We start from the raw sequence: 13,251 nt of genomic DNA on the forward strand, positions 1-13,251 counted from the left end.
TTACCGATAAAGTATTTATTGCCTCTCCTATCCCAGGAATCAGATTAAACTTTTTTTAATAATTTGCTTCTAAAGGTTTCTTCTAACTTTAGGTAAAGACTATGATCACGTCTGAAGAGAAGTCCTGTCCAACTACTGACGAGAGGATGTTTGGGGAGGGTGTCCATCTGGGCAGGATCACTGGGAAATGTTTCAGGCCGATGAAAGATCAGAGAACGGGTACACTTTTCACTCCTTCTTTTCCGCTTGTTGTGTGAGACCTCCAAACCCAATACCTGTTGGGCCAAAATTTTTGGCATAGCAAACTGGGAACGAAAATAGGGTGGGGGGAGAGAGAAGGGTTGGTTAGCACCATTATTTCAGTTCCTTGTCTGTCTACAGTTTTCACCTGTAAGAAGCATCCTTTTAATACATGTTTTTTTGTAAGATAATTTGTGAGTAAAATGAATACTTTACTTTAGATCTTCTGATAAAAATTGCTTATACTTCTTTGCGCTTCACTATGCTCACATTTTCTCATTGGAGTTGACACAGTCTGGCCCCTGGCTGCCTGCCTAGCCCTGTCCCCTGCTGCTTCCTGCCTCTCCAGGCACAGAGAACGATGCCCCAAGTTTGGGGCCTTTGTGCTCACTACTTCCTGTGCCTGGAATGCCCCCTCCTAAAGCCACACTCATCCTTCAAGACCAGAGGAAGCTTGTCCTCTAAGAAGCATCCCTAACATCCCACCCTGATCACTGGCCTCTCTGTACATCACTGCCTTGTGTAGGTCTCTGCTGTGAGAGCTTTTTTCACTTGACATGCAATTATTTGTCTACATGTTGATCTCCCTGCTGCTCACAGCAGCATTTTAGGGTTTTATGGCTTATGAATGCTGAGGACACTGTGTCCTCTACTGCCAGGAGAAGCCAACCATTGTGTCTCATCATGGGAAAAGCCTTGGCAACCTACAGTCTTGATTAGTAATGTCCTCCCTCCGCTCCCCTCTCAGTGTTCCCCTCACCCAACTCCAGCACAGCTCCTGGGGTCTGGAAGAGGCTCTGAGGTTGAGGACGCATTACCTTGGCCCTAATGCATCCCTCCCTTTTGTAGCATCAGGGAAGAGCTATGCCTCTATTACCTCTGCACAAGGCAAAGGGATCATGGAGGCAGCTAGGGGCAGAGCTGCAAGGACCAGAAGGAAAACCTACTTGTTGGTTCTATCTCTGTTAGTAAAGTGATGTGCAGCGTCAGCAGCAGTAATGTCAGGAAGGAAAGAGGGAAAGAGCAGTGGAGGGAGGGAGGGAAGAAGGATATGTCTTGATGAACTGAAGAGAGGGCAAACTGAGTTCATCCTCCCCAATCAATCCTACCTGCCACTCAGGTGGACAGAGGGCTTTTGGGTTTTCAGAAGAGAATGTGATGCTATTTGTCCAGGCCTGTGGTCTCTTCCTCCTCATCTTCTCTCCCCTGGGCACCACCCCTGAGCATTTGCAAGCATCATCCTCCACATGCTCCGATGGAGAGGATCAGAGCTGGGTCAGGCAGATTTCTTTTTTAGGTGGTCTTCCCATCCTGAGATCCCAAACCCTGCTCAGTCTGAGCAGCCGTGCGTCCTGCAGACATGAGCCTTCTCCTCAGGACCCTCCCCAGGAAAACATCTCAAGAGAGTCTCCGGAACCACTCACCTTTGCAATAAAGTTCTCCATCTTTGTCAGTGACGTTCGTGGACTCTAGGCTCTTCCCACAGATGGCGCAGCGAAAACAGGTCTTGTGCCAAGGCTGAGGAGCACAGGAGAGTTACATACTTAATGCGGTGGGCAGCACATTCTGCTTCCATGTTCACTACCCTGACCAGCGCATCTAAAGGAGTGCCACTGCCTTGACCATTCCTGTACCTAATCAGCCTCCAGAATAATTTTTCCAGGGATTTGAAGAAAATGAGATGCTATGGTCTTGGCCAGCAATTCTCAGAACCCCTAAAAAATAAACTTATCATTGTGATTTCCATATGTATCCCTTCAGAACAGGCTAGAAGACCAAGAAACTGGAGAGGGGAGCTTGGATTTGGGACAGTGGGTAACATTTACATCGAATATAAAGTTAAAGAAGAAAAGTGAATAAGGCAATTATCCAGGTAACTCAACCTCATTTAACTCTATATTTCCGGTCAGAAGAGTGCATGGCTTGGGTCATTCAGATCACCTGCCTTCTGCACATCTGCACGTCTACCAGGCATGGCCCAGGGGTTCTCATGTGTCTTCAAATGGCCACTCTGGGGGTGGACACTGCCCTGATATTTGAAGTCAGTCACTGCTCTCCATGGCCCTTCCACCCCTCAGTGTAAGCAGGATGTTTTCCTTTTGTCAGGCCTAGATCCTTTGGTACAGAGCCTGGGGTCAGGCCTGAAAGAGGAGCTTGTAGAGCGAGTGTACTTTGCTGTCTCAGACATTTGATCACTCTCCCGATTGCCAGGACATTTGAGGGAGGTTGTGTCTTGCTGCTGTGAGATGTTTGTTCTGTCAGTGGTGAGGCCAGCAGCAGACTGAATTATGTAGTGGTGGCACCTTCTGGAAGCACTGTGGACCCCGAAGGGCAGGAAGGCTTGAGCATGTTTATCTCCAGAGCTTCTACAGAGTGCCTCATAGCTAGTGGGCTAACACTTGTTGCACTGAAGTCACCAGTTCTGGTTCCAAGGGCACTGCAGGGGACAGCCTCAGCCCGGGAAAGTGGGTGAGGATGGATGGCTCCTAAAGTGGTCCCTCAGAGCTAAAGGGGATGAAGGGTCTGGCTCCCACCCACAGTTCTACTTGCTCCTCTCATTCCTCCCAGCCAATCCAGGGGAGATAAGGAGCTCCCATTTGGCTCATCTAGAAGTCCTTACCTTGCCCCCTCCCATCACCTTCTCAGCAGCATAGACTGACTTTCCACATCGAGGGCACTTCTCTGATTCTCCGAACTTCGCAGTGAACTTGGAAGGGTTGCTGGTGGTGGCTGACCGTGCTTGCTTTGGGGACCTGATGGAAATAGACAAATGAAACCTATCAACCTCCCTTGCTGTGTGACCTTGAGCAAGTTACTTAACTTCTCTGTGCATCAGACTCCTCATCTAGAAAATGGGGATAGTCATAGTGCCTTCCTCACAGAGTTGTTGAGAGGGTTAAATGAGGTGACATGAGCAAAGCTTCTAGAACAGTGCCTGCCCGGTATGTATAAGGGCTCCTAAATGTTAGCTATGATTAGTTTAAACCTTTCCTTTCTATGGTAAAGCACTTAAGAAGTGTTCCATGTATGTTAGCTTTTATTATTGTCATTTTGTTACTGGGTTGTTATTATTGCTGTGACTGTAGAGATTTTTCTGTTCCATCTGGAAGCCCATCGGTCTACTTTCCAAAATGAGTTGTGAAAATATTATAGGGCAAGATGGGATTTTGACAGTTAATACTAAACAAACCACAGTCCATTCCTTGTCCCCATGAGAGCAACGTACAAAATAGGGGCACAATAACAACCCCCGTGTTTCCATATCTTTTGGTGTTTTCTTGTCCTCTTATCCCTTGAGTCTCACCATAACCTCTAAAGTAGGCAGGGCTAGTTGGAGGAAAGTGAGGGTGGAGGGGCCACTCATAAGCACTGGGACAGGGTCTCTACACTCTTGTCCCTCTTTGTGCAGCATCATAAGAAAACCCTCACAGAAGAGTGAGCCTTGGGTAGAGCATGGCAGAGAATTCAGTTGGTATTGTCTTCTTTAAACAGAGTATCTGGTTGGGATGGAGTAATGAGAGAAATCAAAATGACTAATCACACATCCTTACACTTGCTCAGGCTCTACCGTGGGCTCTTCTCTTTGGAAGGGACCAGGTGACTCTTCAGATGGTCTGACTGCTTTGTGGGGCAGGCCCTCCCTGGGACACAGCCTTTCTGCCCAGTCCCACCGCAGAGCTGAGCCCGGACACCAGCTGGCCAGACATCAGAGCCCGGCCACCAGCTGGCCAGACAGCAGCTGCAGGTGAGTGGCTGCCAGTCTATACTCAGTTCTGGGCTGGAGGTCAGCGTGGTCATCAAGACAGACTGGCAGACGGAGGAGGCACAGTGTGAGGTCCCAGCTCCCCTAGGATAATGGTGGGGAAACCTCAGCACTGTGTTGGCAACAGGCAGCAGGGGGACCCACAGGGTAGTTGTAATTGTTTACTCCTGAGGCACAGCCCCACCCCACAGAACCACTCCTCCTGTGGACATTAGTCATCTTACAACCCAAGGGAAGAAATCTTTTAGTGACACGCACACAGCAAACGGCCATTGCTTCCCTGCCATATTTATGTGATTTACACAGAAAAGCTCAAAGGGAAGAAATGAGACTTTATGCAGTTTTATAAAGGTCAAACAAAGAAGCATCTGTACTTTCTTGGTTTTCTCTTGACATGAAAACCAAGGGCCATGGTGTAAAAGTAATTGCCCTTTAGAAAGGCAGATGATTTAAAGAGTCTTTGGGGGAGATGGTCCATTATTAAAACTTGGTCAGACTGAGGATTCCTATGGTGGGCAAGTCAACAATAGCTCATTCTCCCACTTCCAGGAAACGTTGCTATGGGAACAGGATGAACTGTCCTGATAACTGGGGCTGTGCAGGCTGGGAGAAGCGGGGCAGTCACTCACTCTTGGAACTGGAGGCCCAGGTGTTCGCCTGTGTCGGTGCTGAGGCAGCCGGCGCCTTGTCCAAACCCGATCCCCTTGGGGCCGTACTTGCGCCCATAGCAGACCTTGCAGTAGATCTCCGAGTCATGAGCTGCAACCGTGGTGCTGTCCAGAGCCTTCCTACAGGCCACTGCCGGAGAGAGGAAGGTCCGGAGGTTGGGGTTAGGCTCCTCCCCACTTCCCTGCACCTCCAAAGCCATGCTCGGGGCCAAGAGACCGAGCAGAGGGGCCCTCGGCCAAGAACACTTTGATTCCTGACCGGTGCACCTGTCCTGGGGCTCAGAGAGGGAAGCAGTGTGTTCAGTGGTGCCCAGCAAGAAAGAGGTGGAAGTGGAACCAGGCGTGTGGGCTTGGGTCAGCTAAGAATATTGTCCCTGAATCGGAAGAACCTGAATTCCGGAGTGACTTCCTAAATGACATCAGGGAAGTATGTGTGTGAGTAGAAGGTAAGGGGCTGAGGCAGGAGAGGAACTTACTTTTTCTTAATCATATAAGAATTAGGATTGAGAAGTTTCTGTGCTTATCATGGCCTTTGAAGGGCACTGCGACATTCAAGGAGACAGTTACCATGGAAGCTTCTTCTGATCCAGTTCCGGAAGCCGAGAGGAGGTGAGGGGGGCAGTCCTACCTCAGAGACCCTTAGGGCTTATCTTGGCTCAAGTCCCCTGGTCACCGTAATGTTATCTAATGTAAAGTGTCCCCCATAATGAAAAGTGTATGAAGCAAACCCCCATTTTCCCAGAGAGAGGATTTATAGAAAGATTTATTTTGCCAATTTAAAAGAAAAACTTTTAAGGATATAAATGAAAGTGTCAAATCCCTACTTACAGTATTTAATAACATAATTCAATCACATGTTGATTTGGAGATGTTATTTTTTTTTCCCTAATTGCACACAAATTCAGGAAACAATGGTATCCAGATTGTTTCTCTGCATCTTCAGCATCAGCGGTGTCTCTGAGACACCTGGCCCAGCCTCCCGGGCAGCTCATCTCCACTCTCTGCAGCCCCGTTTGCACCTGGTGGGAGGCTGTCACCTGGAAATTGTGTCTCAATCAGAAGTACCTGTTAACATGACATGAGGGCAGCTTTGAGAAATATGTAGGATTTCCACAAAGTAACAATGGGCTCGATTGCTTTGTAACAATGATCCTTCATGGTTGTTCATGGCGATGCTGTGATTATTAGAGGGAAGTCACAGCCCCAGGAATAAGAATACACATACATTCCATTTACTTGCCTCCTTTTTAATGTTTAAACCAGTTCCATCAAATGACCTCTATAAGCAATTCAGCATTGGACGAGGTTGTTTCAGGCTCATATGCCTTCCTCAAATGGTATTTTATTTTAAAAAATGAATTGAATAAGAGAGTGTGTGTAGAAGATAAAGATGTAGATGAGGTAGGACTGGCCAGAGGCTGGTGGCTGTGTGATTGGGGTGACGTATGGAAGTTCATGAAACAATTATGTCAATGTTATGGGTATTAAAAATTCTGTTAAAATAAAAAAAAATAATTGAGAGACTGTTTTATAGCATGGGAGATTTTATAAAGCTTTGAAAACAAGAGAAACCCTTATGAGGGATAATTTTGGGAGGAAAATGCTTTATATTTGGGCACATAAGGTGTATATCTGTCTCTGCCTTGTTGCTCTCAGTTACCAATTAGAACAATTTCTTACATATTTATAGATGTTCTAGATTCTGAGTTCCTTAAGGGCAAGACTTTCATGTTAATATCCCCAGAACACAGCATGGAGTCTGGCCCAGAATTAGTCCTCTGTAAACATTTGTTGAATGGGTAGATGGCTGGATAGATGGATGGATGAATAAGTGGATAAATGCATGCATGCATGTGTGAATGAAGACGAGCGACTTGTCCACAATTATACAACTGAGCCATGCCTGGCCTCAGAGCTTTGACTCCTCCTCCAGTGCTCATTCCTGTCACTGCAGGACTGCTGATGCCCTGGCACACCCTGGCCCATTTGATACCACTCCTGTGCTTGACCCACTCTCAAGCACAGACACAGTGAGCTGTGCTGTCCAGTACCCCAGACACTCGCCTGCCACGTGAAGTACTGTAACCGCAAAGTGTGCACCGAATTTCAAACACTCAGTACAGACAAAATAAGAATATAAAATAATTTGTTAATAATTTGTGTATTGATTACACATAAATTATAATCCTACATAATAAAAGGCTAATATGCAAATCAACCAAACGGGGGAATGACCGGTTGCTATGATGGGACACAGGACGCTCAACACAGGAGCTTCCCCCTGGTGGTCAGTGCGCTCCCCCAGGGGAGTAGGCCTAAGCCATCAGTCGAATATCCCCTGAGGGCTCCTGGACTACAGGCCAGGCTGAGGACCCCCCCCCCCAGTGAATGAATTTCATGCACTGGGCCTCTAGTTTTATATATATTATGTTAAGTAAAGTGTTTTACAATTGATTTCACCTATTTCTTTGTACCTTATAAAAATATGGTTACTAGAAAATTTAAATTTACATATGTGGCTTATATTTCTTTTGGACAGTGCTGGTAGGAAGGATTAAGATTTGTCTAGAAGTTGAGCAAACACTGGTGGGGACAGGCTTAGGTAGACTGTGCCTCTCTGAACCCCATTTCTGGGAATTATAGGATCGCCTGTGGACTTACTTTTCGATGATAATACTAAAAAGTGTGCTTCTCTCTCGGATCTTTCTGTCTACCACTTTAGGAATGTATACTGCTCAGATCCCCATCCATCCCACCTACGTGTTCTAAGGAAAACATCAAAGGGTGGAAAGGAATACACCACCACATGCTCACATCCTTTCTGCCACGGCTCCATTGAACAGGGATGTCCTCCTGCGGACCGGGAAACACAAGACCCCCTACTGCGGGGAGCTTCACTACCATTTTCTATTCCCACTCAGGTATCAAAGTTGATCAAAGGAGAATAAAGGCCTAGAAAGCTGAATTTCCACATCAAGACCTCCAGCTTTCTTCTTACAACAACCCGTATGGTAGGTATGGCCACCTGCGTTTATAGATGGGGAGATTGAGGCCTGATGGAGAAATGACTTGCCCAAGATCTCACAGTATATGGCAGAACCCAGACTCAAACCCTAGTCATTTTTACTCCAATGCCGGTGTTCTTTCCAATATTCCTCACTCCCACTCTTTGTTAAGAACACGAGCTGTTTTTGGACAAAAGCCAGAGGGTTATGGGATAAACTCTCTTGAGCAGTGACTTTTGGATAACTGTAATAATAATGAATCTGATGGACGTGTCCGGTGACTTAAAAGAATTACCCATTGTTAAAAACTCAAAGCATCAGTAAATCTGCCAACCCAATCACTCGGAACAGTATTCTCCCCTGTTCTTCGATGATATTTATGTTTGCTGCGGGAGGTTAGAGAGAATGGAAACGCCTGCAGCAGATAAAACGTTACTGTTTCTGGCAGCTTAAGGACAGAGTGTCTCCTGCCGCAACAGATGGAGCCCACCCCTTGAAGTTCTGTTTGAAACAGTGTGACGCCTTGTGGTCACTGGGCTGTGGCAGGGAGGTGAAGTGGGAGACTACGGGGGGAGGGGATCTGCCAAATGTCCAGTAAAGCTGACCCTTAAGCCAGATCTACTGGAGGGAAGCAAAGAAGGTAAGTGGCCAAAACAGACTGTTCTCCCAAAATAGGGCTAGCTACTAAGAAATTCCAGAATGCACTCATGTCAAAGTGTGATTTGATTAGAGGGAGTCAAAGATTCAGGTGCTATTCCTGGCTCTTCTACGGATGCTTACAGACCAGGCTCACAGGTGAGAAATGACTTATCCGAAGTCACAGCAGAGCCAGACTCCCAGGTGGACCACGAGATCTTAAAATTGCCCCAGCTTCAACATTTGTGAATCTGCGTCTGGCAGGTGATGCTAAAAATTCCCTTTGCAAGTGACTGGTGCCCAGGCCCAGAACCGCTTCCTCTTCTGACTCTTAAACAACTGGCACGTGTTCCCCTGTCTGACACAAGTTCTTTCTTAGGAAAAGCCAGTTGCAGCTGACTTCAGTGACAGCTGGCCAGTGGGAAAAACACCTAGAGCCAAATCCATCCTGTCCAGATAACCAATGGCCGTCTTTCTCTGCCAAGTCACACCTTGCAAATGTCACCACTGGGTTAAAGTTTTCACCACTGAGGCCAGCTTGCTCTGACTTTGAGCTGCAGGGAAATGGCCTCTGAGTTGAGCAAGTGGTTGGAGAGAGGGTGCTCAGAAGAGCACCGTCCCTTCCTAAGGTGGGAGCCACAAAGTCCCAGGTGATACTGATGTTGCTAGTCCCGGGACCACTTTGAGAACCACGGATATATAAGTATTGGTGGCTAAATGTGAGCTTTGAAACGCCCCCTGCATGCTGAGGGGCCCTCGTGGTGTTCACCCAACTCACTGCAGTGGAAACAGGTCTTGTGGAAACTCCTTCCGTTGCACTGGATTTCTTCCGCGTGGTAGACTGTCTTTTCACAGGCTCCACATTTTGCACCGCCACCCAAGTTCGGCATCTTGAAGACTTTCTGACCAAGGTCAAGTCTAACAAGATATAAAGCAAATACCCCACATTTAGGCAGCCTCGGGAGTGAACCAATCATTGACAGTGCAGTGGTCTGAAGATCAGGATACCGCCCCATTTTGTTTGTGGTTCGTTCATTCATTCATTCATTCATTCATTCATTCAGTAGTTACTGTGTGCAAGTCATTGAATAAGGCTCTGAGCAAGTCACTTCACTACATTGGGACTCAGTTTACTCTTCTGTTAAATTTCAAAAGCACCTGCTCCTATGGACTTCTCAGTGTTGTTGGAGGGAATGGATGAGCTAATTTTGTGTCTATAAAATTATATACAAATATTGTCATAATTTTTTCCATCTAGGGTTTTAAGAAATATTCCATCAGAAGTGGCAATACAAAAGAAGAAGAAGATGTGGCAATAACCTGTTACAGTGGCATTATTTTCTGATCTAGTCCAGTGCTTCTCCATTTACCTTGGATCTTGCTAATAATATGCAGATTCTGGTGGAAGAAGCAGGAAATTCTGCATTTCTAACAGACTCCAGGCAGTGCTGATGCTCCTAGTAGTGGACCACCCTTTGGGTAGCAAAGCCTTAGCGAATCTTCCTGATAAAAATATATAATCTATAAAATATCCTGTTCAGATTTATTCCCCCTATTAATTCCTTTTTAAGGAAATATTCCAGCCCAGGCAATAAGCTATATTGGCACTATCCTAGATCAGTGGTCTGGAAACTGACCTTCTGCTCTCGGGGCTACCCACACCTCGCTGTGTGCATTGAGAACTGCGTAGCTTTCTTACATCTGTCTTCCCAGCTATGCTATCAAGAGAGTCACTCTTTTCCTTGCTGCTTCACAGTGTTGTTTAGAGGACCAAGTGACATGATGTGCAGGAAGGTACATTACAGAGCTCCTAGGGCCAGGTGTGATCACAAGAGCCAGGTGAGGATGCTGTGTATCTCCCCACACCTTTTGAGCACATTCTGCTGCAAGGAGCTGCTGATACCCACAGCCCTGGGCCATCATTGTCTCCTCACTACAGAGTTAAGAGATACTGGGCAGCTCTAGATGGTTTGGCTCAATGGATAGAGCATCAGTCTGCTGACTGAAGGGTGCCCAGGTTTGATTCCGGTCAAGGGCATGTACCTCAGTTGCAGGCTGCTCCCCGGCTGGAGCCCTGGTCAGGGCTCATGCAGGAGGCAATCAATCAGTGTGTTTCTCTCACATTGATATTTCCCTCTGTCTTTCCCTCTCTCTTACTCTCTCTAAAAATCAATGAAAAAATATCCTCAGGTGAGGATAAAAGAGAGAGAGAGAGAGAGAGAGAGAGAGAGAGAAACTGAGACTAGGCAAGGAGGAGCATCAGAAAAATGGTTTTCTTTCTGTGTCTGTGGATAAGTATGAATCCAGTTTACAGTTTCTCCAGAGCAAAACTAAAATAAATCATCCATACTCAGTGAAATTTCTGAAATCCTGCCAGCCCCAGGGGGGCTTGAATTTTCACTGGGATCCTTTGGTTTCTGGAAGCCTGGTGTGTCATCTTGTCATGACACCAAACACTATCAGCTCATTCCAAGTGGCTGCTTCTGACCTTCTCTTTCCCTCCTGGGGAGCTAGTCACCTTCTTATAATAGTTGGCCATTGCCACTAAGCCCTCCTGGTCACTGGTCAGGAATGTGTCTCCCAGACTCATAGCAAGGACAGGTTTTGCTAAGAAACAGAAGGTAAATAGCAAACAGACCACTGAACCTGATACTCAGACCAAAGGGAACATCCCTACCTGAATGTCCCTGCAAGGAGCTTTTCCCATTTACAAAAACTGTGTGAGGTTAGCCGGGAACATCCTATCCTTCCTCTCATAGAAGCAGGCTCTTTATTTCAGTATAATTGTAGAGAACTTTTTTTTTTAAAGAAAACAATTAATGCTTCTATTTCTATAGTTCAAGTTGTTTGGTTAGTGGAAAGAATAATGAATTTTGAGTTGAAAGGCTTGGAAATCAAGTCAGTATTCATTCATTCATTCATTCATTCATTCACTATGCATTTTCTACCTAACTATCATGTGTCAAGCACTGCATCAGGTACTAGTGAGGGATCCAAGGGAGGAAAACATAAAAATAATAAGAGAATTGTGTCCCCCAGAACTGAGAAGTCCACATTCTATTGAGGAAGGTAGGCACCAGAGAAGAGTCTTGTGAGACGTGCCATGCAAACTCGGAGGAAATGGCTACCCACGTTTAGATTAGAAATGAGAGCAGTGGTGTTGAAGGATCACAGAGGATGTCACATCCAAATGGGGTTTTGAAGGGTGACTAAGAGTTCGTCAGAGAAAGAGGAAGAACACTTCAGGCAGAGAAAAGAGCACACAGAAAGGCATAGAGGCCTTCATATTCCCCCCAAAGCCCAATTGCTTATTTATTTTACTTCATTAAAATTTTAGGACTTTTATGATTGGAATAGATTCTCACGATTGACCAACACCGTCATTTACAAACAAGGTGAGGCCTAAGTAAACATTTGGTAGTATTTTCTTAGCTAACCTCCTTTCCTTAGAGTCATCGTTCCCTTATTAAAGATGATTTATTCTCTGGAAAAGAATAGAATCACATAATTTTGCCCATGTTCATTTTGATCCAGAGTTTCAATATGATATAAAATAAAGGAGAAATGTCATATATCTCCAGGAATGTGACAATGACACTTGTGAAATTAATGATGTGGAAATTTTCAAGGAAAAAAACCCGAGGTCAAATTTCTCACTTCAGATCTCCTCTGGAGAGCTCATTGGCAGGTCCTGCAAGTTAATGGGAGAGAGATATGCCTCTTGGATGTATGAGGTGTGTGTGTGTGTGTGTGTGTGTGTGCGCGCTCAGCAATCGCCTACACGTGATACTTTTAAAAGTGAGGATAAGATTATAGATAATAACTTCTTCACAAAGTAACCTATCCTAGTACAGGTTTTTAAAAAAGTGATCATAAACATCTGACATACACATGTCAGGATTTGAAACCCAAAATAGAAATCCGTAAAGGTTCTATTAAACAGGTGCCCAGTTTCATCTCAATGCTTCAAGGCCCAGAGATAAGGGTGTTGTAAAGCATCCTGAATTGGAGGACATGGATTCTATGCTTGACCTGGCGACCTTGAACTTGGGTGAAAAATGGCGATAATACCATCGCCTACACGTTCCGCACAGGACCACTGTGAAGGTCGAGGAAAGGCGGGATTTAAAGCATTGCAGCAGAATCCCTGCAGGGACATGTCCGGGGACCCCCGAGGGTGCCTGACACCAGGCAGAAGAGTGCGCCCTATCCATACAGTTTCACTTGCAGGAGACTCTGCAGGGCTCCTCTGTGCCATGTCTGAGTTGCCAGGCTGCCACTCTCGCAGTTCGGGGCCATTATTCAGTAAAATGCGGGCGACTTGAACACAGCCCTGGGGTCTCACAACAGTTGATCCGAAAACCAACCAGGCTACTGAGTGACGGGCGGGGCGCGTGCGCAGCATGAATGCGAGATTCACGTCTTGGGTGACGCATCGCGAGATTTCATCCCCACTTAGAACGATGAGCGCAGAACGGCGTGCAATTGAAAACGTACGAATTGTTTACTTCTTGGAATTTTCCATTTAATATGTTTGGGCCAAGGCTGACTGCTGGTGACCAGAACCACGGAAAATCAGAACCTGGGGTAAGGGGGACTTTATTGAGAAGCTATTCAAAGGCAGGGCGTCGTCGCGCCCTTTATAGCAGGGCCTGCACACAGCACCAGCTGCTCAGTAAGTCACTGTGGTCTGAAAGCACAGCTAGGCCCCGGCTGCCGTGCATAACCTCCTTAGCCTCCTGCATTACTTCGGAATTCCTGTGTCTCAACACTCCCCTAGCCAGGCCCACAATGTGAGTTCACGCTGGCAAGACACCAAGGATGGGCCATGGGCTTATCAGTGTTGCCCGGCACAGGCGAGGGCCATTAAAGGGGGGACACACCAAATATAGGCTTGCCTGTCACTCAGCCCCATTTGTCCCCTGGGTCACAGTCTCCA

The 13,251-nt window shown here is 46.4% G+C and overlaps 1 protein-coding gene across 1 annotated transcript in view; it reads right to left on the reverse strand.

Annotated features, from left to right (window-relative positions):
* CSRP3 (cysteine and glycine-rich protein 3 (cardiac LIM protein)) overlaps positions 1-13,251 on the reverse strand; it is an 18,992-nt gene continuing 5,741 nt past the window's right edge. The window contains exons 2-6 of the mRNA XM_005869391.2: positions 9,091-9,230; positions 4,633-4,801; positions 2,861-2,993; positions 1,665-1,758; positions 1-305 (exon numbers count right to left, since the gene is read on the reverse strand). Of these exons, the coding sequence (XP_005869453.1) occupies positions 229-305; positions 1,665-1,758; positions 2,861-2,993; positions 4,633-4,801; positions 9,091-9,202 (585 nt within the window). The 5' untranslated portion in view covers positions 9,203-9,230 and the 3' untranslated portion in view covers positions 1-228. The remainder of the gene's footprint in view (positions 306-1,664; positions 1,759-2,860; positions 2,994-4,632; positions 4,802-9,090; positions 9,231-13,251) is intronic.

This window comes from Myotis brandtii, unplaced genomic scaffold, assembly GCF_000412655.1.
Source record: "Myotis brandtii unplaced genomic scaffold, ASM41265v1 scaffold293, whole genome shotgun sequence".
Taxonomy (NCBI): Eukaryota; Metazoa; Chordata; class Mammalia; order Chiroptera; family Vespertilionidae; genus Myotis; species Myotis brandtii.